The sequence below is a fragment of the Leopardus geoffroyi genome, chromosome B4 (assembly GCF_018350155.1).
Source record: "Leopardus geoffroyi isolate Oge1 chromosome B4, O.geoffroyi_Oge1_pat1.0, whole genome shotgun sequence".
NCBI lineage: Eukaryota > Metazoa > Chordata > Mammalia > Carnivora > Felidae > Leopardus > Leopardus geoffroyi.
This window is the reverse complement of record NC_059341.1, coordinates 80,716,098-80,735,441: the sequence shown is the minus strand read 5'-3', so window position 1 is coordinate 80,735,441 and position 19,344 is coordinate 80,716,098. Positions and strand designations below refer to the sequence as shown.

The 19,344-nt window shown below is 53.4% G+C and overlaps 1 protein-coding gene and 1 long non-coding RNA gene across 2 annotated transcripts; one reads left to right on the top strand and one right to left on the bottom strand.

The window, feature by feature from the left end:
- Window positions 1-4,435: 4,435 nt before the first annotated feature.
- HOXC11 (homeobox C11) lies at window positions 4,436-8,024 on the bottom strand. Its single transcript, XM_045466774.1, has 2 exons — window positions 6,994-8,024; window positions 4,436-5,719 (listed from the first exon to the last, which is right to left on the bottom strand). The coding sequence occupies exons 1-2, from the start codon at window positions 7,673-7,675 to the stop codon at window positions 5,487-5,489; spliced, it is 915 nt and encodes a 304-aa protein (XP_045322730.1). The 5' UTR covers window positions 7,676-8,024; the 3' UTR covers window positions 4,436-5,486.
- A 7,498-nt stretch (window positions 8,025-15,522) lies between these two features.
- Window positions 15,523-18,776, top strand: LOC123591997. Its single transcript, XR_006709531.1, has 3 exons — window positions 15,523-15,626; window positions 16,797-16,899; window positions 17,048-18,776. It is a non-coding gene; the product is annotated as an uncharacterized LOC123591997 (long non-coding RNA).
- Window positions 18,777-19,344: the final 568 nt, after the last annotated feature.

Genomic DNA, 19,344 nt, shown 5'->3' with positions numbered 1-19,344 from the left:
CGGCTTGCTCCGGAGAAAAACCCCATTCCCCTCCCTTACCGACTAAATTCCTTTTCGGAGATCCGTTTTCCATCTTTTTTTCCCCTTCCTTCCTTCCTTCCTTCCTTTCTTTTTGTTCATCCTTCTTTCCCTTTATTTGCTTCTTTCTCTTTCTCTTTTTCTTTCCTTCTTTTCCCCCTGCAATTTATTTTTTCCTTCATTTTTTTTTCTGATCTCTCCTCTTTCTTAATTCATCGTTTTCTTCATGTCCTTCTTCCCTTTTTCTTCCTTTATTACACAATTTGTTCTTTGCTCTTTTCTTTCCTCCTCAGCGTTTTCCTTTCCCCCCTGACTTTCTCCATACCCTCCCCCCCCCTGCCAACCTTTCTTGTTTTTCTCTGTTGTGCAGGGTTCAGGGAGGGGAAGGCGCCAGGCTCGGTCGCATCTCTCCCCAGCCTCACTGCTCAGGCTTGGAGTTGACCTTCTCCTGCCTTCAGCCTTAATAACTCGGCTCCTTACAAGGCGAAGTGTATGGCTGCCAGCGGCCGGCGGCCAGGCCTCAGCAGTCGCCATTAGAGGAAAAGAAAATCGGGCGCTGGGGCCCGTTCCTACTGACTCCGATGGCTCCCTGAAGGGCCCGGTTCGAGGGCTCAGGTGTCTTCAATTCCATCACCGCAAAGGAGGCTCGTCCACCAGGTCTGTCTTTGGAGAAGTCGCTCCACCTTTGTCCTGATCTCCAGAGCTGAACAGTAAAATAGCCTTGACTTGAGCCCAACTGGCATCCCCAAGGCTGGGGAAATGAAGGAGTGGGGTTCTGTCAGTCCCAGACGAGTGGGGGGGGGGAACAGATCCAAGGGGTCACTGGTGGGCTTAGCAGCCCAAAGCCATGTTCCCACATGAGCACCTTTGTTCTCTGAGCTTCCGGACTGCAGCCTGCTGGCCCTCCTTCTCCTTCAGTCTTGCAACCACTCAAGCCCTGGAACCTCTGGGCAGGAATTTCTTGGCGTTTTGAATCCTGTCTTTCTTCAAAACCCAGTGTGGACCTTGCAAGAAACAGGGAGGCAAAACTATGTGTGTAGACTCTCCCAAATCAGCGGTCTGAGTCAAGGTTATGGGTCTCTACTTTGTGCAGTGGGTTGAGGGAGTGTTTGGGGCTATGTGCGCGTGTGGGGGGGAGAATGATGTTTGCAAGAGAACAAGAGGGTGTGATGGGGAATGTCTGGGCCTGCTGACATTGTCCAAACTTTGGGGGTCTGTGAGGGTATGCCTCAAGAGCTGAGTGGCAGGGACTCTTGCAGGGCCACAGCCTCTGTTAGCCGGTAGCCCCTAAAGCTGGGTTCAAGGTGGGCCTCAGGAAGAAGCGGACTCCAACCTTTAAGCCTTGTTTTGCCTGAGGCAGAGCGAGGCAGCTTCAGACACCACTGCCTCCCCCACCCGGGCCCCAGAACCTCTCTCCCCACAACCTCCCAAAGATCCTGAAATTTCATTCCATGGCGAAACCAAAACTTTAAGTTTTTTAAAAAGGGAGGAGGAATCTTGTAAAACTTTTATGCCAAACAAAGTTATAAAAACTTCCCGGGCGTTGCCTTTTCCAAAGGTTTATATGAATAATAAAGAGTGTAGTCGCGTGCACAGGGTTCTGGCGGGCTCGGAGCAGGGAGGGTTCAGCAAACAGCATTATCCCGCCCTGGGGCACCAGGAAACCCCTGGGACTGCCCCCTTGAGGGAATATTGGCCCAGAAACGAATTGCCCTACAGATTCCTGAGAGGGGCGGGGAGAGGGAAGGGGTGGCGCCCTTGACTTCCTTGAAGTTCAAAGTTCTTCTTTGCTCTGGTGAGAAAATCCCTCTCTGCCCTCAGTCCACTCGAGAAAAAAGCCCCAGGTAGTTTTTCTCCCTCTGGTGGAGAAGTGGCTCTAGGTATGCCCATGTCGGTTTACCTTTCAGACACCTGGTCTGCATCTTTCTTGCTTCCCCAAAGCAGAACTGCCCGTCCTCTCCATCCGGGACACCTAGAACGTGTGGGCTTTCTCTCAGGGGTGCTTGGTGGGGTTGTGTGAGCTGTCTTTCAAGGGGCCCTGGCATCCCAATTCCTCAGCAACCCAGGGGTCTGAGGGACAAAGAAACCCCAGCGCAAGGCTGGCCCCAACCTATTTCTCCCTGCAAATTCCCAAAGTTCCCCCTGCACCCCTAAAGCCGTAGCGAGAGGGGGAGGGGCCCAGAGTGCTCTCTCTCAGCCCACACCACTTAATACCCTTGTAAACTCCCACGTGCGCTATAAACTTGGATTTTTACAACCAACATTCCTCCTTAGCTCCGAGAAACTTTGAACTCGGCCTCGGGTTTATTTACTGGGGGGTGGGGGGTGGTGGGGAGCTGGGAGCTGAGAAAAGCTGGAAGAGAAGAGGGGGGAAATGCGGGGCAAGAGGGTAATGGCGTGGGGGTCTGGGGTGTGTTGGGGGAGCCAAGACCATCCGCTGTGGGTTTGTTTACTATTTAGAGCGGAAGCATTTTCTAACACAGGCCAGACTGGGTCGTTAAGGGCGAAATGAAACTGGGTTTAGAGGCGCGGGGGGGTGCTTTATGGCGGCGTCTAGACGAAGATCTTTTGTTCCCGGCCAGCGCCTCGGCTGGAGGGGATTACCCAGAGAGGCTGAGCCCAGAATGCCCCTGACCGGCGAGGGGGGTTGGACGTTCCAGGGGCCAGAAGGTGGGTTTGTTTGGGGGACAGAGACCCCTTTTTTCTCTTTTTAGAGGGTCGCCAAGGACTGGCAGGTTCCTGGGCCCGGGTCACAGAAGCCTTTGTTTTTCTTTTGCTGTGACCACCCCCCCACACACACACCCACGCCCCCAGCCTTCCGAAATCCCTTCTGGGGCCAGGGATCTTTCCTGGGATGCATCTTGCAGGGAAAGTGGTAGTTGTAGGTTTTAAATCTTTTTCTCCAAAATCACTATCCATTCAGAGATTAATATTTTGCCTTAGAAACAGGTTTGCTCTATAGAGTTATCTCCATCTTATTTTATAGGCAACATGGCCAGCAGGCCAACAGTATTCCTTCATAGGACTAGGGGATAAATACCATGGCTAGAGGGGTCTTGCGCATACACATACATACACACACAGAGGACCCTCAGTTGCATTATTGCTGACGCTCATAAACGCTGCCAGTGGTTACACACCACAGAGGACACAAGCTCTTAATGTGCATGTGGTCAGGTTTACTCCATCCTACAGCAAAAAGTATACGCATAATATCCCTTCTCATGTGCACCCCTAGGTACACTGACTTAAAATATTTGTGTGTGGGCACATAAGGGAATTGTGGGGCTGCCTATATACCTTAGCTTGCAAATTCCATCTGAAGACTCACATGTACACATTACAGATTCAGATACTTAAGCTGCATGGATCCCTGTCATCAAAAACAACGACGGAGCCTGAATGTGATTGTCCACCCTCAAGGTGTCTTGCCTTTCATTCCACAGAGGTGTACTGACCAAAACATTTTCTTTGACTTATATAAGAACAGTTTCCAAAGAGACGGAAAAGATGAGAAGAATTAGTTCCAAATCTTTGCCCCTAAATAACGAATTTGGAGCAGAGACTGACAGAGTGCCCCCACTGAAAGCACTTGAAAGGACTGTGGTTATCTTTATACCAAAAAAAAAAAAAAAAAAAAGCAGCAAATATAGATGGGTGTGGTGAATCTCCCCATGGGTCACCTCCTTATCCGGTACCCCACCTCATGCCAACCCTTTACAAAACAAATCTCTGGGGCTTTCTACTCTGGGAGACCCAATGTATAAACATCAGGGTGGCCCCAATCTAGCATCTAGTTGTGTCTGGAGGACGGACCCTGGCCATTTGTGCCTGAGGGGAGGGGGGCCCGGCCCTACCTTTCCACCCTCAGGGGCCAGTCTTGGTGAAGAAAGGGAGGGGGCTGGTGTCTCCTCCTCTCCCCTCCCTCCTTCAAAACTGTATATAAAAATTCCAATACAGTCTTCTCATGGAGAAAAAAAAAAAAAAAACGAAAGCCCTACCCTCAACCCTGCACATTTAACTGCGACAGACGGAGACATCTGGCGGGAGGGCGGTGGAGCCAAGAAAATTCCTATAAATTTAAATTCGATGATGGTTACAATTAACTCCACAACAAACGTGTACTTAAACAGAAAGCGTTGCTGGGAGTTTGGACGCGGCTCGGGCTGCACGTGAGAAAGGAGAGCTTTAAGAGTAGCACCGGAATGTCCTCAGCTTGAGAGCAAGAGGAAGCTACCGCCAGACTCTGCCCCAGCCAGCGGAGTGAGGGTGCAGGCTCACCAGCTCCGGGCCTACCTCAACTTCACCAGCCTGTCCTCACCAGCTGGGCTCTCCCCGCCTTCCTCCTCCTCTGCCTTGGGAGCACTGAGGATTTTAAGAGGAGAGGGGCTAATAAAAGGGTCAAATAAAATCATAATATTGAACAGAATGAAATATCTTTATTTGCCACCAAAAAAAAAAAATTCACAGCAATCCCTCTGGGACGGGAGTAGGGTGGGGATTGCACACGTACACGCGCACTCACGCACATGGAGAGAGATAGATGATTGGAATCTCATTCCAGGCGAGTCCTCCCCACCCCCCCCCCCACCCCGTCCCCTCTGGGTAGAAAGCAACGCTTGTGAAATTTATTTACAAAAATTCAGGCCCCAGCATGGGGGAGGCGCCCAATCCCACCTCCCTACGGCTTCCTCCACCCCAATCTTTTTTTTTTTTCCTTAAAAAAAAAAAAAAAAAGGGAAGTAACAACCGCATAGACTATATAGCTATAAATCCATGGAGTGGGGCACGTTTGGAAATAGGTTAGGAAACCTCAATGCACCAGTTAAGAAATTTCAAAAAAGGACTCTACACGTTCACGGGGAGAACAACTAGGCTCAGGCGGGGCCTGGGCACAGACGGAGGTAGGACAAGGACTTTGCACACCTAACACCAGGTCGAAGGTACAGAAATTTCACAGCAAGGCAGGATCACATTTAGCTGCCCCCTAGCAGTGGGGCTAGGTGGATAGGGGCGGGGAGCCCGAGATGTCTCCCCTCGCAGACACGGTGTCTTAGCAGATCTTTTCACTTGGGCAAGGGAAGGCTTTTGGTTCAAGGATTGTTCTCTCAGGCGCCCACGACTCTCGCCCCTCTCCCACCCAATCCAAGCAGCAAGACATCGTCGCGAGGTGTGTTTTCTTTTAAATAAAGAGTCTTGGCCTCGGCGCCAGCTATGTCCACTCGCCTTGGGTCGGACACTTCCCTTCCACCCTCTTTCCAGGCTCGGTCCCTGTCCCACAGCGAGAGTCAGACGGAAGGTGAAGGAGGTTCCAGAAAGAAGTGCGGGCGACGGCAGTGGGGGCCAGCCCTGGCCACAGTCCAGTTTTCCACCCGCGGAAAGAAGGCGAGTTAGAAAATAAAAAATAAAAATAAAATAAAATAATTTCCCCCTTTTCCCCCCCTCCCCCAAAAGGGCCCGGTCTGCGGTTACAGCAGAGGGTTTCCCGAGAAATACTGCAGCCGGTCTCTGCTTAGTTTTTTTTCTTTCATCCTTCTGTTCTGAAACCAAATTTTCACTTGTCGGTCCGTCAGGTTCAGCATCCGGGACAGCTGCAGCCGCTTCTCTTTGTTGATATACACGTTGAAGAAAAACTCTCGCTCGAGTTCCCGGATCTGGAATTTCGAATAAGGGCAGCGCTTCTTGCGGGTGCGGGGGGCGTCTGGAGGGGAGGGGAGGGGGCAAGTGCGAGGAGAGGGGAGAGAGACACGTGAGACCCGGGCGACCCCAGCCCGCTGAGCGCTCAGCGGCCCTTCTCCCAGCCCACCGCCAGGCAGCCCTCCCGCCGGGCCGGCCTGCTCTCCTCGCCCGGGCCGCGGTGCTGGGGCAAGCCCCGGACCCCCTGCCAGGTCCGGCTCGTCCGATCCCGGCCACCGCAGGGTCGGCGCCCCTCCCCTCGGGCGAGAGCCTTGGCTGACGGAGTCTGGGGGAGAAGGAAGCCGGCCGGGCCAAGTGCGTCCCGGGGGGTGGGGGTGGGGGCGCCTGCCCAGCCGCTGTCCTCTGGCCCCTTCCTGCGCTGCCCTCCTAGTGGCTCTGAGAACCCACCACCCTTCCCCCCCCCCCCAAATCTAGGGGGACCGCGGAGAACAGGCGCGAAGAAGTGAGATCGGGCGGGAGCAGTGGGGAGGAGGGGAGGAAGCGAGCGAGCAGGCACCAAAGCCACCCGAGAGCCGCTTCCGGGGGCCCTGGCGCCCCAGGACGCCCGGCGGGGCCGCGCCTGCCCAGCTACCGGGCTAGGCCGGCGTTGAGGCCGAGCACCGCAGTGAAACACGGAGACCCAGGCCTGGAGCCTAGGGAGCCCCCTGAGCCGCCTCTCCCCACCCCCTGTCGCCAGGTTCCCCGGCTGGCTGGCTGGGGTTCTGCTCAAGGACCCGCGAACACATAGTTTGAACATTTCAAAAATAGTTTTTAAAAGAAGCAGAGCAGTCCCGGCTGGCCTCTCCGGTCTCAGGTTCTGCTCCATTGCCTCTCCCCCACCACTCCCCCTCTCTGAGTTTCTCCCTGTCTTTCCCTCGCCCTCCCCTTTCTCCCCCTCCACCCCTCCCCTCCGTCCCACCCCCCGGCAGCCCGGCTCCCCATCCTTCCTTAAATGCTCTTCTAAGTTCATGATCAAAGTTAATATCGCTCGCGATGGTGGCGCTTTTAAAAATTTCACAGACCGAGGGAGATAACGGGGAGGGGGGTTCACCCGGCTTTTCCAAAGAGCCCTTTTCCCTCCCTCCCCACCCCTTCTCCATCGTAAAAAGTCGAGTCGTTGGGAGAGAGGGCTTTGTAGGTTATAATAAAATCCTTTGAATGCTTATAAAACTCCACATAAAATCGGACTGACCCAAAACACGAGGCCGTCCCCGCTCCCCTCGCCTCCCCCCTGCTCTCGCCCTCCCTCTCCCGCTCCCTCCCGCGCTGCCCGCCTGTATCCCGGCCGCTGCTACCTACTGGGGGCGGCTCCCTTGGCCGGCTCCTTGGCCGCCGAGTGGGCTGAACCGGACGAGCTGGGATTCGTGTTTTCCTCCTCGGCCTCGGCCTCGGCCCCCGCCTCAGCCCGGGACGCCAGTCCCGAGGCCGGGGGCGCCTCAGGCTCCCCCTTGGCCTCGCCCTTGCCCGGGCAGGGGGGCTCGGCCGGCGCGTCGCCGCCGCCGCAGTAGGCGTTGTCGAAGAAACGGTCGAAGGCTTGAGGCAGGACGCTGTTCTTGTTGACTGAGGAGTAGAAGCCGGCGGGGGCTGCGTGCGGGGCGCTGGGGTGGTGGTGGCCGCCGTAGGAGCCTTCGTTTTTCATGAGGATCTCGGTGACCGTGGAAGGAGGCAGGCACTCCCGGTGCATGAGCTCGTCGGCCGCCGCATAGCAGGAGGAGTAGCTGTTCCGGTGGTGCCACTTGCCGGATGGCTCCAGGCCGTAGGAGACCTCCCGGACCGGGGGCACTTGGGCTGAGTAGGGGTAGGAGATCTGTCGAGAGGGGGCCTGGGGCAGGAAGGAGGAGACCGTGGAGAACTCGGGCACGTAGTAAGTGCAACTGGGCAGATAGAGGTTGGAGGCGCAGCTCCCTCGCTCGCCGAAATCAGCGCCCCTCTCCTTGCGCGACGGCGAGCAGAAGTTGCCCAGGTTGACCGAGTTAAACATCGTTCTCTTCTCCTGCCGGCTCCAGATGGAGGTTTTGGACCCGATCTAGCGAGGGGGGAAAATTTGGGAAGGCGAGATGACGCGTTATCCGTCTTAGTCTCTCTCCCCGAGCACGTGATCCAAAGTAGATATTGTCATATATCAGTTCGGAGCACTTCGCAGACGTAGGAGGGGTTCTCTCTTAGGTAAGATGGGGACGTTCAGGCGATTGGTTTGCAAACACCGCAGAAACATTATGAAAATCAATTGCAGATTTGTATTCGTTTTTCTCTCGTCACTCCCCTCCTCTCCATTCCACAGAGCGAGCAAAGGAGGAGAGAGAGGGTTGGGGTGGGGTGGGCGGTGGGATGGGCGGGGGGCGGTGGCTGGGAGGGGGTAATTGTATTTTTTTTTCTAGCCGCTGCTCTTCCCCCCCACCCAGGATTGGGGAAAGGAGGAGGGCTGCCACGTTTGGGGGTCTTGCCTCCTCCCGGTGATGAGCCCAAGATTGAGGAGGGGAATGAAGACCTCTTTCCCCACTGCCTGGTCCCACAAGAGATGTGAAACCTTCCCCCCAACTCTCAGGGACTCTTACCCTGCCAGCCCGCAGAGGGCCAGTGCCTGTTTACAAGAGTTTGAAGAAGTCCATTCTTTTCTTGGCCAGGGCTGTATGTTAAGACTCCCTTTCCCCTTTGGAGAGACTCCCCAGAAGAGTATATGAAGTTTTCCAAAGGTGAGGCAGCCCAGCAGCAAGCCAGTGTCCCAACTTTGTCTGGCTTGCTGTGCTGCCGGCGGCTAGGGACTCAGATTAGTCATAAACGAGTGGTAAGCAGTGCGCCAGCCGCCCAGCCGGTGCCTGGCGAAGTCTGGGAAAAACCTTCTCTAATGTTGTGTTAAATATTTAGTATGAGAGAGTGGCCCTGGGTGAATATTTCATGCCTGCCTTTATTGTCAATCAATGTGCAGAAAGCTACATCCACTGTGGATTTTTTAAATCTCCAACCCCAAAGACAAAGATTGAAATGAGATCTGTGTATTTTCTCTGTCCCAGGTCCTTTGGGTCTGGGGCTCAGCCTCAGCTTGGGGGCTGAAAAGAAGCCCAGAGTCAGGGTCCAGGAAGGACATGATGGGGGACTGGGTTTGGGGCTCCTGTCCTTGAGTGATTGGGGGGCTGGGGGTGGCCAGTGGGGCCAGCTGTGGGTCCACTGGACAGACTAGCAGGGCAGTGGAAAGGAGCTGAGGAACCTGGGTGGGCACGGCAGGGCCGGGGCCACTCCCTAGTGGAGGCCCCCAGGCCCTGCTCCCAAGGGGGGCTGTAGGCAGGCCTTGGTGCCTCTTTCCCATTTCTCAGCCTTTCCTTGCCCTCATCCACATTTGCCAGCCTCCTAGATAGCTGTGGCCCAAGAGGTGAACTCAGTGGTTCTTTCCCCCTCTGCCTCTCATCCCTCTGGGCACCATGGACACAGTTAGGCAGCTGTGAATCACTTTATTGAAAGGTTCTGGACTGGATCCAAGGGGCCTGAGCAATCGCGACAAGCAGAAAGCACCCTTGGATCCCAGGAGAAGCTGCCAGGGCATGATCTGTTCAGGTAAGAGGGGAGGATCACCGTCCCCAAGGACTCAGGAAAGCCAGAAATGGCCCAACCCCTCTCTCTCTCTCCCTCTCTCTTTTTTTTTTTTTTACTCCTAGCCCTTGGCTAAAATTGATTTCCACTTTAAAAATATTATTTGGATTTTATTTTCCTTTCTGATCTTGGCGAGGTACTGCGGCCCCCAAACCAGATGGACAAGACACAAAAAATTGCGTCCTGTTCCCAGATATAATTCCCCAAATCCATTCTTTCTCAGCCTTCTTGCCTCCCCAAATTTGACCAGCCTTTAGAGCATCACCCAGGGTGGAGTTACCTTGGCCGCGGGTCCCATTGTTGAGCTAGCTCTGGGATACCCAAGGGTAGGCCTCCAGCACCCCTCTACCCATTATTTGCTGGGCCATTCTTCCTGAGCCCTTCTTTAGTCCCAGCCGGATCTTAAATGAGGGCAAAGAGGACGGGGACTGGGGCTTTGCTAAAGTGTAGGACTTCTCTGTCAGGGAGGGGCTGCAGGAAGAAAATCCTGTTGCTTTTCCTGCTTCCTCTACCCCTTTTTATAGGGTGACCTGAGGCTAGCGTTTTTAATTATAATGATGGGGAACTATGGACTATGGCTTTTATGGGGTTCGTGCTGACCTCATTAAACTCAAGTTTATTGGAGGCAAAATGTTCCCCAAACAGTGATAGGAACCAGCAAGAGGGAAGTGAGAGGTACCCCTATCCCTTGCAGAGGTGTGGATAAGGGATCAGAGTCTCAGCTTCAGCTTTTCCCCAGTTCCCTGCCCCCCCCCCCACCCCAGGGCCCTGCTTCCCTCTCCATCCTGGTCTCCGGGGTGTTGTGGGGCCTAAGCCCCCAAGGCAAATTCTGTACTGCCAGGGCCGACAGTAGGGAGGGGGTATGCTTCCTGTGAGGAGCCAGCTGTGGGCCTGAGCACTTGAATTTGACCACCAAAGTTTATTCCAGGGCCACCATAAAAGTGAGCAAGGCGGCTGCAAAGAGCCACAGGCAGCTTTATTTCCTTGAAACAAAAACGAAGGCAAGAAAGAATGTCAAAGAGGTTGATGTCCAGGAAACTCTTAGGGTCTCCCAACAGAGGCTTCTGAGAATTAATATTCTTCCCCCTAAAAGTCAGGCATGAAGATCAATTTTTTGTTTCCAGTTTTGGTCTGACTTTTAATTTTTCAACGACTTTTTAAAGATCCTAGCAACTGGAGGTTGCTGCTGGGGTCAAGGAAAGAAGGCCCTAGTTGCTGAGGTCAGCAAGGCATTGATTGGCAAGAATGCCCATGGTGTGGGCTGGCCCCTTCCCTGCCCAACCGTAGGTCCAGGCCCCCTCCAAAGCGTACACTGAGTTGTTCGCCCCAGGTTGCACCCCAGGAGTGCTTCCCCCAACATGAGACTCAGTTGTGGCCCCAAATCAGTCCCTAAGAGCCCTGGCAAGCCTCACTCCTCGGTGCGGAGGTGGCTTCCCCTCCCCCACCTCGCGGGTGCCTGTGGCCCTTCCACAATCCTGGAGTCCCATCTTTCACCCGAAATCCTCCAGGGCAGAACCATCCATCCTGCCTACCTCACCGGCTCTTGGGGCCTCAGTCACCACCTCCAGCCTGCCTGCCTGCCCGGCCCCTAGCAGGCAGCTGCTTCAGTCTGGGCAGCTGATGCGGTACCCTGACCAGGGCCGTGACAGACTCCAGGGATGTTCCAGTCCACACACGGATACCAGAAGCGGCTTCAGAAGGGGGCGGTAGCTCCCGAATTCCCAGTTCCCGCCTGGGACACCCCACACACGGTGTTGGCTGGCCTTCCGGCTTGCCCACCTCCCTATTCTAGAGAGCAGACTGGGGTAACCGGGAAAGGGTCCCATCCCACGGACCGAGCACTGGGAGGGAAAGCCAGGAAGGAGAAAAGAGGGGCCATTAGAGCTCCGGTGGGTTTGGACCGTAACTTCAGTCCCATGTGGAGTCAGTAAAAGATAAGCAACGGGAGCGTGAACAACCTCAGCGGGCCAGAGGCTTGGCCGGCCAGGGTGAGCCCCCGTTAGAAATCGGCATGCACTTTCTGCGCGAATTTTTCTCCCTTAGAGCAATACTGAGGCGTTTCATAATCCCTTTCATAATCCCAGCCGGAGAATTAGAAAGGGGTGGGATTGCTGGTTCTCGGCCCCCACGTCTTCTCAGCCTTGGCCATCGCCCCAAGGCCAGGGGCCCAAGACAGGTCACCCAAGCCGGCCGCCGCTGCTCCGAGGTTCCTCGGGCTCCTGGAGGGGATAGGGGCAGGACAAGGGCAGCTCCTCTGCCCCCACAGCCCCACCCACCTTCCTCCGCTGAGGGATTGTCCCAGGAGGCTAGCAACGCGACCCCATTTCTCCCCATAAAAGTTCCATTTTACGAGCCAGTTTCACTGGGCCCCTCACCAAATGCTCTAAAATGAGGGAAATGCCTTAAAAGCAGTCTGAAATGGAGCCACTGCCATTGGACCTTGGTGTCCAAACCCAGTCGCAGCAGCACAGAAATGCCCCTTCTGGGCGGGATTTGCCCTGTTGGGCCACCCGGATCCCTGGCCTGGCCGCCGCTGAGCCCAGCTTGGCCGGAGCCGCCATTCCCTGGCTTTAGCGCCTACTTAGGCTCGGACCCAGTCCGCGCAGATCAAAGTGAGCTCGCGGCATTTTTATGAGATGAACTTCAGTGGCTCTTTACTTGTAATCAGATGCCTGGGTCGAAAATGCAAAAGGGAACAGCCCATCAATCCAAAAAGGAAAAGGAAGAGAGAGAGAGAGAGAGAGAAAGAGAGAGAGGGGAGAGTGAGAAGAGAGGAGAGACAGAGAGAGAGAGAGAGGGAGAGGGAGAAGAGGGGACTGGGGCGAAAAAATTCAGGTGACACATAGCAGGAAGATCGTGGTCACCAACAAAAAAAGACCCCTTGCTTGCAGCAGAAATGGTTTGTGGGTCTCTCCCAGCCTCCAGGCCCCGCCATCTGCCTGCACGCTTCGCTCCGATTTCCGGGGGGCCAGGAAACCTGACTCGCCTGTGTTCTGAAGCTTGATCCGAAAGCTTCCACAGTGTGGACGCGCCATGTGGGGCGAGTGTGGCCGCCTGCACTCTCTTGCCCCGGCGGGGAAGTCGCCTTCGGCTCAGGATTTAAAAGTCTCTCCCATTTTGCTGCTTTCCTCTCTGCGGTCTTCGTGGTTCTCTCGTCACTGCGGCCAGAAGTTGAGTTACAGGAAGATTCACCAGAGATTTATCGCCTGGCTCCAAACTTGGAGAGCCCCGTTGTCATAAACAGCCATCTATTGTCTAGACTTTTATCTCCGGGTATGGATCGTGCATTATTGAGGCTCAGGAGACACGGGTCTGGCTCTGTGGGGTGTGTGTGCGCGGCTGAGCGCTTGCCCTTTGCCCCCAAGGGTTTTGGGGGGGGGTAGGTTTAGGAAAGTGCACAAATTTGTGTGTGCTCCTGGGGCTGGGCAGGTACACCTGGGTGTCCAAGTGGGGAGGCTCAGGGTGGGGAGGGTCTCGCTGTGCCTGGGAACATTCTGGTGCATGTACTTTTGTGTTGGGTGAGAATTTGTCACGGTGTGCTTTGTTTCTGGGGCATTTTAAGTGTTCCTGTCTGGGTTTTTGCAGGTTTTATGAACCTGCATCCGCTTGGCCTGTTTATGTCCCTTCGAAGCAGATCATCTGGTGTTTTTCAATATTGGGGCCCATTGTGTACGCGTTTGGCTTTTCTTAAGGGAACGGATTTAGGTGGTACCTTTCTAGTCTGGCTCCCTCAGATTCCCACCTCCCCTAAATCACACCTCAGCCTCTGCCTTCCCCAGAGCCTCTGGCTTTGCTCTACTCCCTGAAAGTCCAGAGGCGGCTACCAATTTTCTGTCACAGGGACAGGGACGAAACACATTTTTGCAGGATGAGGTCTGGCTATCTCTGTCTTTCCCAAACTAGGGGGAAACGTCCCAGCTCATAAACTCCCTCACTTCCTGGGGCTCCCCTTCCCAGGGCTGAGAGGGACATCAGAGAGGCCTCCCCCATTTCATTCTGACCTTTTAAAATAGTCTCCACACAACACTGAATAATACCAAAGTGGGCCTGCTTCTCCCTTCCTGGGGCTTTCTGGCAGCAAATGTCCTCACCCTGGCCACCTCCTCTTGAGCTCAGCCAGTAGGACATTTGCCCAGATTAAATGTCTGTGGGAGAGATGCCTATCACCTTAGATCTCAGGGTCAGAGACTGTTTTTGAAAGCCTGGCTCCTTTAACACCGCCAGAAATAATCAAATCATCCCCCCTTTGTTTTTCATTATCAGAACGCAGGGTGGGAGGGCTCTAGACACTAGGCCTGGAGCTCCACTGACCACCCCAGTGCTTCTTGCTGCTCTTACCGGGGTCCCAGGCACTATTTCAGGTGCCAGGAGCCCTTGAGCACCTTAACCAGGTATGTAAAGTGGGAGGGGACTGATCCTAGAGGCCAGAGGTGACAAAATGAGGGCCTTGTGGAGCACCAGATTGAACCAGAGGCCCCCAGCATTGCTTTCTGAGCATCCCTCCCTACCCTTGCCCTAGAGTTCCCATTTAAAAAGCATTGGTTAGCCCTAAAAAGGGCTCTGCGGGGCGCAGAGCAGGAGGAAACAAGCTGTCAGGTTCAGGAAAAAGGAGGTGAGCCCTTCACAGACACCCCTATGCTATATTCTCTCTCTCTCTCTCTCTCTCCTCCACTGCTACCCTGCAGGGAAAAGCTGGAGGATTCCACTTCAGGTTCCTTTCTCCCGCGCCCCTCGTTTTCGGCTGAGCAGCGCGCTAACCCCGGCCCGTAGCTAGCCAGCCGGGGTCGCCACTGCGGCTGCGGGTCCGGAACTCACTTTCCTCAGGCTGGCCGGCTGCGGCGCCGCCTGCCTCGGTCTCTCCCTGCCTCCCTGCGGCCTTGCTGCTACCCACCCCCCCTGCCCCCTTCTCAGGCTAACAAATATTTGATATACTTGTTTCTCTGCACCCCAGGCCTAGGCTGAGCCGGCTTATGCTGGATGATCGCTGCGGGAGGACCGGGTCCTTGGCCGGCGGCTTTGCTCCCAACCCCATCCGCCGCAGTCTCTCCTTCATTCAGCCGGGTAAAACGCTTCTCCCTCCTTTCCTGCTTCTCCCCCTTTCTTTCCGCCTCTGGATCTGAGAAATAAATAAATCCAAGTCTCCTACCTCATCAGCCCTCCCCACTGGCGCTGCCTCACTTCTCCTCCTCCTTACCGAGCGAACCGCCTTGTTTTCAGAAGGAAATTTTAATAGAACAGAGGCTGTAAATGAACTTTTCTCTCAGATGGCTAATTCGCTTTCCAATTCTTACGTCCTGCTGCTTTCCACGGTGGAATGGAAAGGATTTAGACGTCTGCAGTAGGGGAGGGGGGTGTGGGGAGACGGAGCCCAGAGTTACAGACAGTGGCGAGAGATACAGAAGACCGAGAGATACAGAGAGCAAGAGACGTTTGGTTGGGGAGAGGAGGGAGAGAGGGAGGGAGAGAGAGAGGGAGGGAGGGAGGAAGGGTGGGAGGGAGGGAGCCCCAGCTGGCGGGAGCAGAGCCAGAGAGAGAGAGAAAAGGAGAGAAAAGTTTCCTGGAGTCTTCATTAGTTGACTTCTCTGTCCGTGGCTTCCCCCAGCCAGCAGGGCTCACCCCCAATAAAGGAAGGAAGGGGGTCTTTATTTTTTTTTCTAAGGCCCCAAAGAGTCCGGTGTTTACAAGACTAGAAATGCTACAGCCATGTCCCGGCAGAAAGAAAGGCTGAAATGGAGGACCGACGCCTTCCTTATAAGGTACGATGCTAACTTGACCTTCACTTTGTCATGGCGCCCCCCGCCCACCCAGACTGCTGCAGGCAGCCTGAGGCAGCGAGCGCCCTGCAGACCCTGGCCTCTGCCTCCCTGTTTCCTCTCTTTTTCTTCCAAATTTCTCTTTCCTTTTTAAACGTCCCTCCTTTCCCATCTTTTTATTTCCTTTTTTTACCTTTTCCTTTTTATTTCCTTTCTCTCCCCCCCCCCCCAGGTTTCTCCTGCTCTTTTTTTTCACTCGTTCCTTTTATTCTTGCTTTCCAATTTCATGGTTTCCCTTGACTCCCTCTTGCCTGGCTCTCTATCACAACCTCTCTCTCCCTCTCTCTCTCACTCACTCGCTCCCCCCCCCCACACACCCCAGCCTTCTGGTCTTCTGCATACCAGAAACAATAAAGCATGTTTTCAGTTTTTTCTCCATCCCCATCCCCACCAACCTCCACAGTCCTAGCCTGGCTTCTGCCCCCATCCTGGTGTCCCTGGGGAAGAGGTGCAGAAAAGAAGGCAATTTGGGATCAAAGGAGGCTTCACTCTGGACGTAGTGCCCACTTGGGGATGACAATGAACTTGGTTTTGGTAAGACCCTGTCTCCCTCCCACTGGCCTAACCTAAGTCTCTGTGACCCTAGTAGTCTTGAACTGAGGGCGAAGCCCTTCATTGTGGGGAAATATGGGGAGAGCAGAGACCACTGCTCCTGAGACTAAAGGGGAGATTTAAGTACCAATTGTTAAGTACTCAGCCCTTCTCTGAGCTCCCAGCCCCTAAAATTTTAGAGATTTCCCTTAAGACATCTGGACAGGGAACTGAGAGAATTAGGGATTTCTGGAGATTCACACTCATGTAAAAATCGGAAAGAGAAATGCTATCAGGCCTCTCTACCTTGCCTCTTGCTGCCTACCAGGCTCCAACAGAGCTTCTGACATTAACTCTAATCATATCTTGTGTGGCTATAAAATAAATGATATTATCAACACCCCTATAATTATCTATTATTCGCTTACTTGTGATAATTACAATACTAGATGAGGCAGGTCTATACAGACAAAGTAAAGCCAGACAAGTATCTTGGAAAAATGAGCCTGGATCACTGGGGCCTTTGAAATCTCTAAGAATCTGTAAGCTCCTGCTTAGGACCTCCTTGGTCTAGGAGTCACCATGGTGTGGGTGATAGGGTGACACTGGGAGACCCTACTACCTCCTTTTCCTCTATATGCCATCTAGGCCCCCCCCCCCCCCCCCCCCGAGCTGACACCAGAGAGGATCAGACAATAAAAGGGAAATGCCTTCTCTCCCTCCCTAGCGCAGGGGACAGGATTCCAAAGGGGGGAAGTTGAGAGGGTCTTGCGTTGTTACATTCCCAGACTTTATAGTTCTGTCTAGTGTTACATTGTTTCTTCAGGCAAAGATCTTTGTTCTCCTTCAGTCATATTTCTCCCTTCCCCCTCCCTTTCTTTCTCTCTCCCTCCCCCCCTGTTTTGGTCCCTTTAAAGGAGACTCAGATCATCTTGTGCTCTTAATAGATGACTATAAAAGTAAAATTAATTCCCTCCTGCCCTTTAATATCAATATCTCTTCGTTAAATATGCACATTGGTGAGAATAAACAGAATTAAGTGTTGCAACCCAAACCAGCAATTACATCCAAGAGATTTTTTTTTTTTTCTTCCATGGGGTCTGGCTTATCTGGGGGTGTTCACTCTGCCGCGAGATAACCAGGGGTTATTTGTATTATTTTTTTTTTTACAAGCTCACTGGGGCCTGAGCTAGCACCAACCTGGTAGAAAAAGCAACCACGAAGCCAGAGAGGGAAGAGAGCTCCAGACAGCGATGAAAAGGAACCACGCGGTTAAGTAATGCGGGGCGGAGGGGTGGGGGGAGGAGGAGGCGGCAGGTCTCTGAACAAACGTGGCCAAGAGCGAGACAGATACTCACAGACAGAGGTTTACGTATTTGTATTAACTTTTTTTTTTTTTTTTTTTAATTCGGGGCTCGATGAAGAAAAGGGAAGATTCGGGGGAGTGGAGAGGGAATTATCCGAGATCACAGGACGAACGCCCCAGAAGGGGAGAAGACGGAATAACCGCGCGCGGATGCCGGGACAGCACCGGGCCCTGGCTCTGGCTCCGATTCCTGCCCGCCACTGCCCCACACGCTGAGGGCTGGGCCCTCCAAGCCCCCCCTCGCGGCCGCCAGGGCTTCCTCGCTCTCCTTATCATCTCCATCTTTATGACGAGGCTTGTTAACAAGACCAGCGAGCTGGCCACGCACATCTATCTCAGCGCTCACGCTCAGCCAAGCATCGGCCGGCGCGGGGACTAGCGAGGCACTAATTAATTGATTCCTCTGGACAGTAAAATATGGCAGCGTCTACACGGAACCCATAAACAATATCTCTGCGGGGTGTGAGTGCATTGTCTCTCAAAGAATTTTTCCATAGGCGTGTGTCAAGTAGTGGATTTTTCGCCACTAAAGAAAGACCCAAGTGGGACTCATTTCTCCGGGGCGAGACAGAGCTAGTTCAGTGTCAGAAAATGCTTTAAGCTGTTACTGCCTCTCCGAAAGTGTTTAGGAGTGGATTTTGTTGAGAAAAAGTTGGGTGATGCGATAACTTTTCCCTGCTGCTGGTGTAGACCTGGCCAACCTTAGGGATGGGAGTCAGAGCTGAGGGGCTAGGTGGGCCAGAATCTTCTCCCTGGTTGGCTGAGAGGGAGTGGAGCTGCTCTGTGGTTTGAGAGAGTCATAGAAGAGTAGAAGACCAGGTCCAGCCTTTGCTTTAGGCTGTCTCTCTAGACTCCAGATTTTAAAAATAAATTTTAAAAAATGTAAACAGACTTTGGCTTTCAGGAGCAGTGCTTGCCCAGTGCACACCTGAAACTTGCCTGTTACCCCAACCTGCCTGTTACACACCTTGTCAGGCCATTGCATTTCCCTCCCGCCGCCCCCTCCCCCCCCCTTTCCAACTGGCAGCCTGGAGTAACTGTAATATATTTACCTTAGGTCTAAAAGAACAAGCCCTGAGACACGGAGGGAAGGGAAGTAACCTAATTAGATAATGTTAATTCTTTACCAGGCTGTGATTATTCAGTCAGACTCCACTGCAAACAGGACTTAGGATTCTAAATATAGACCCTGACTTCAAGAGATGTAACAGGGAAATAGAGATCAGTGACCAGCGATTATTGTATAAATAGTCCATGTAGACATAGAAGGGGTTTTCAAAAGATGGAAATAATAGAAAAACAGGAAAACAGAAAAGAGGCTCCGTTGATGGAGACTGTCATTGCCAAAGCGCGAGCTTCCTCCAGCTACTGTTTGCAAAACAGCCAAATAAACGCGTATTTTAAATACAATAATACGCAAGCTCAAAGAATTTACTTCCCTGGATTTGGTACCTGCACACCATGTAAACAAACTAATTTACAGGACATATTTTTCATACATTGGGTAGATATTCAATTTGTATATATAATGATGCCTTTTCCATGTACTTTTTATGTGGATACATTAATATCGGGATGCATTTTCCATGCATGATTTTATACGTCCTATGGAGTGTATACATCTATGTAGCTCAAGAGATGCGGGACTGTGTATTCCCGGTGTGGGATGGATATGCGAGTGTACTGTTTATGTAAATGAATCTTTACATGTGGTGTTTATCCATGCTATGTGTGACCTTTTCCCAGATGGTTGCTTTCCCGTGCAAATAAAAGTGCCTCTGTATGTACATTTTCTACAGAAATATATTTTCCATGCCCAGGGTGTACATATAACATGGATATCTGTGCGTTCGAGACTGTTTCAATATATCGGTTATGTTGGCAGAAACATCTCTCTCGTGCCCCGTATACGGACTCTGCATCTTTCACAGGGAGCTCTCCTAGCAGGAACTACCGGCGAGTTCCGTCCGCGCAGACCTGTCCTTGGAAGGAAGTCCTCCACTCTGGGATATGGAAACTGACAAAGTGAGGGCTTGTCTCTTAGTCTCCAGGAAGTGGCTCTGGCTCAGAGAGGAGGGATCACCTACCGGCGGCCGGCTGGGTCACCCTGGCTAAAGGTCCGGCTGTGTTTGGTCTCATCCAAGCCCAGTTCCCCGGCTCCTTTAGGAGCCACCGGCTTCGGGAATCTCCGCCGCTGGCGGCGAGAAGCCCAGCGGGAGGGCGGGCCGCCGCTGTGGGGACGCCGCGTGCCCAGCAGAGGGAGGGCACTTAGCAGAGAGGCCTGGTTCCCACAGCCCGGCAGCGCCTCGACTCGGGCTGTCCTTCCAGGTCTCCCACAAACTCGCGGGGCGCCCC

Excerpts from the sequence above, each read along its gene's own strand:
- HOXC11 (XM_045466774.1), bottom strand. The coding sequence starts at position 7,675 with ATGTTTAACTCGGTCAACCTGGGCAACTTCTGCTCGCCGTCGCGCAAG. Across the intron at positions 5,720-6,993 it reads GGCCAAGGGAGCCGCCCCCA|ACGCCCCCCGCACCCGCAAG; the intron begins GTAGGTAGCAGC and ends CCTCCCCTCCAG.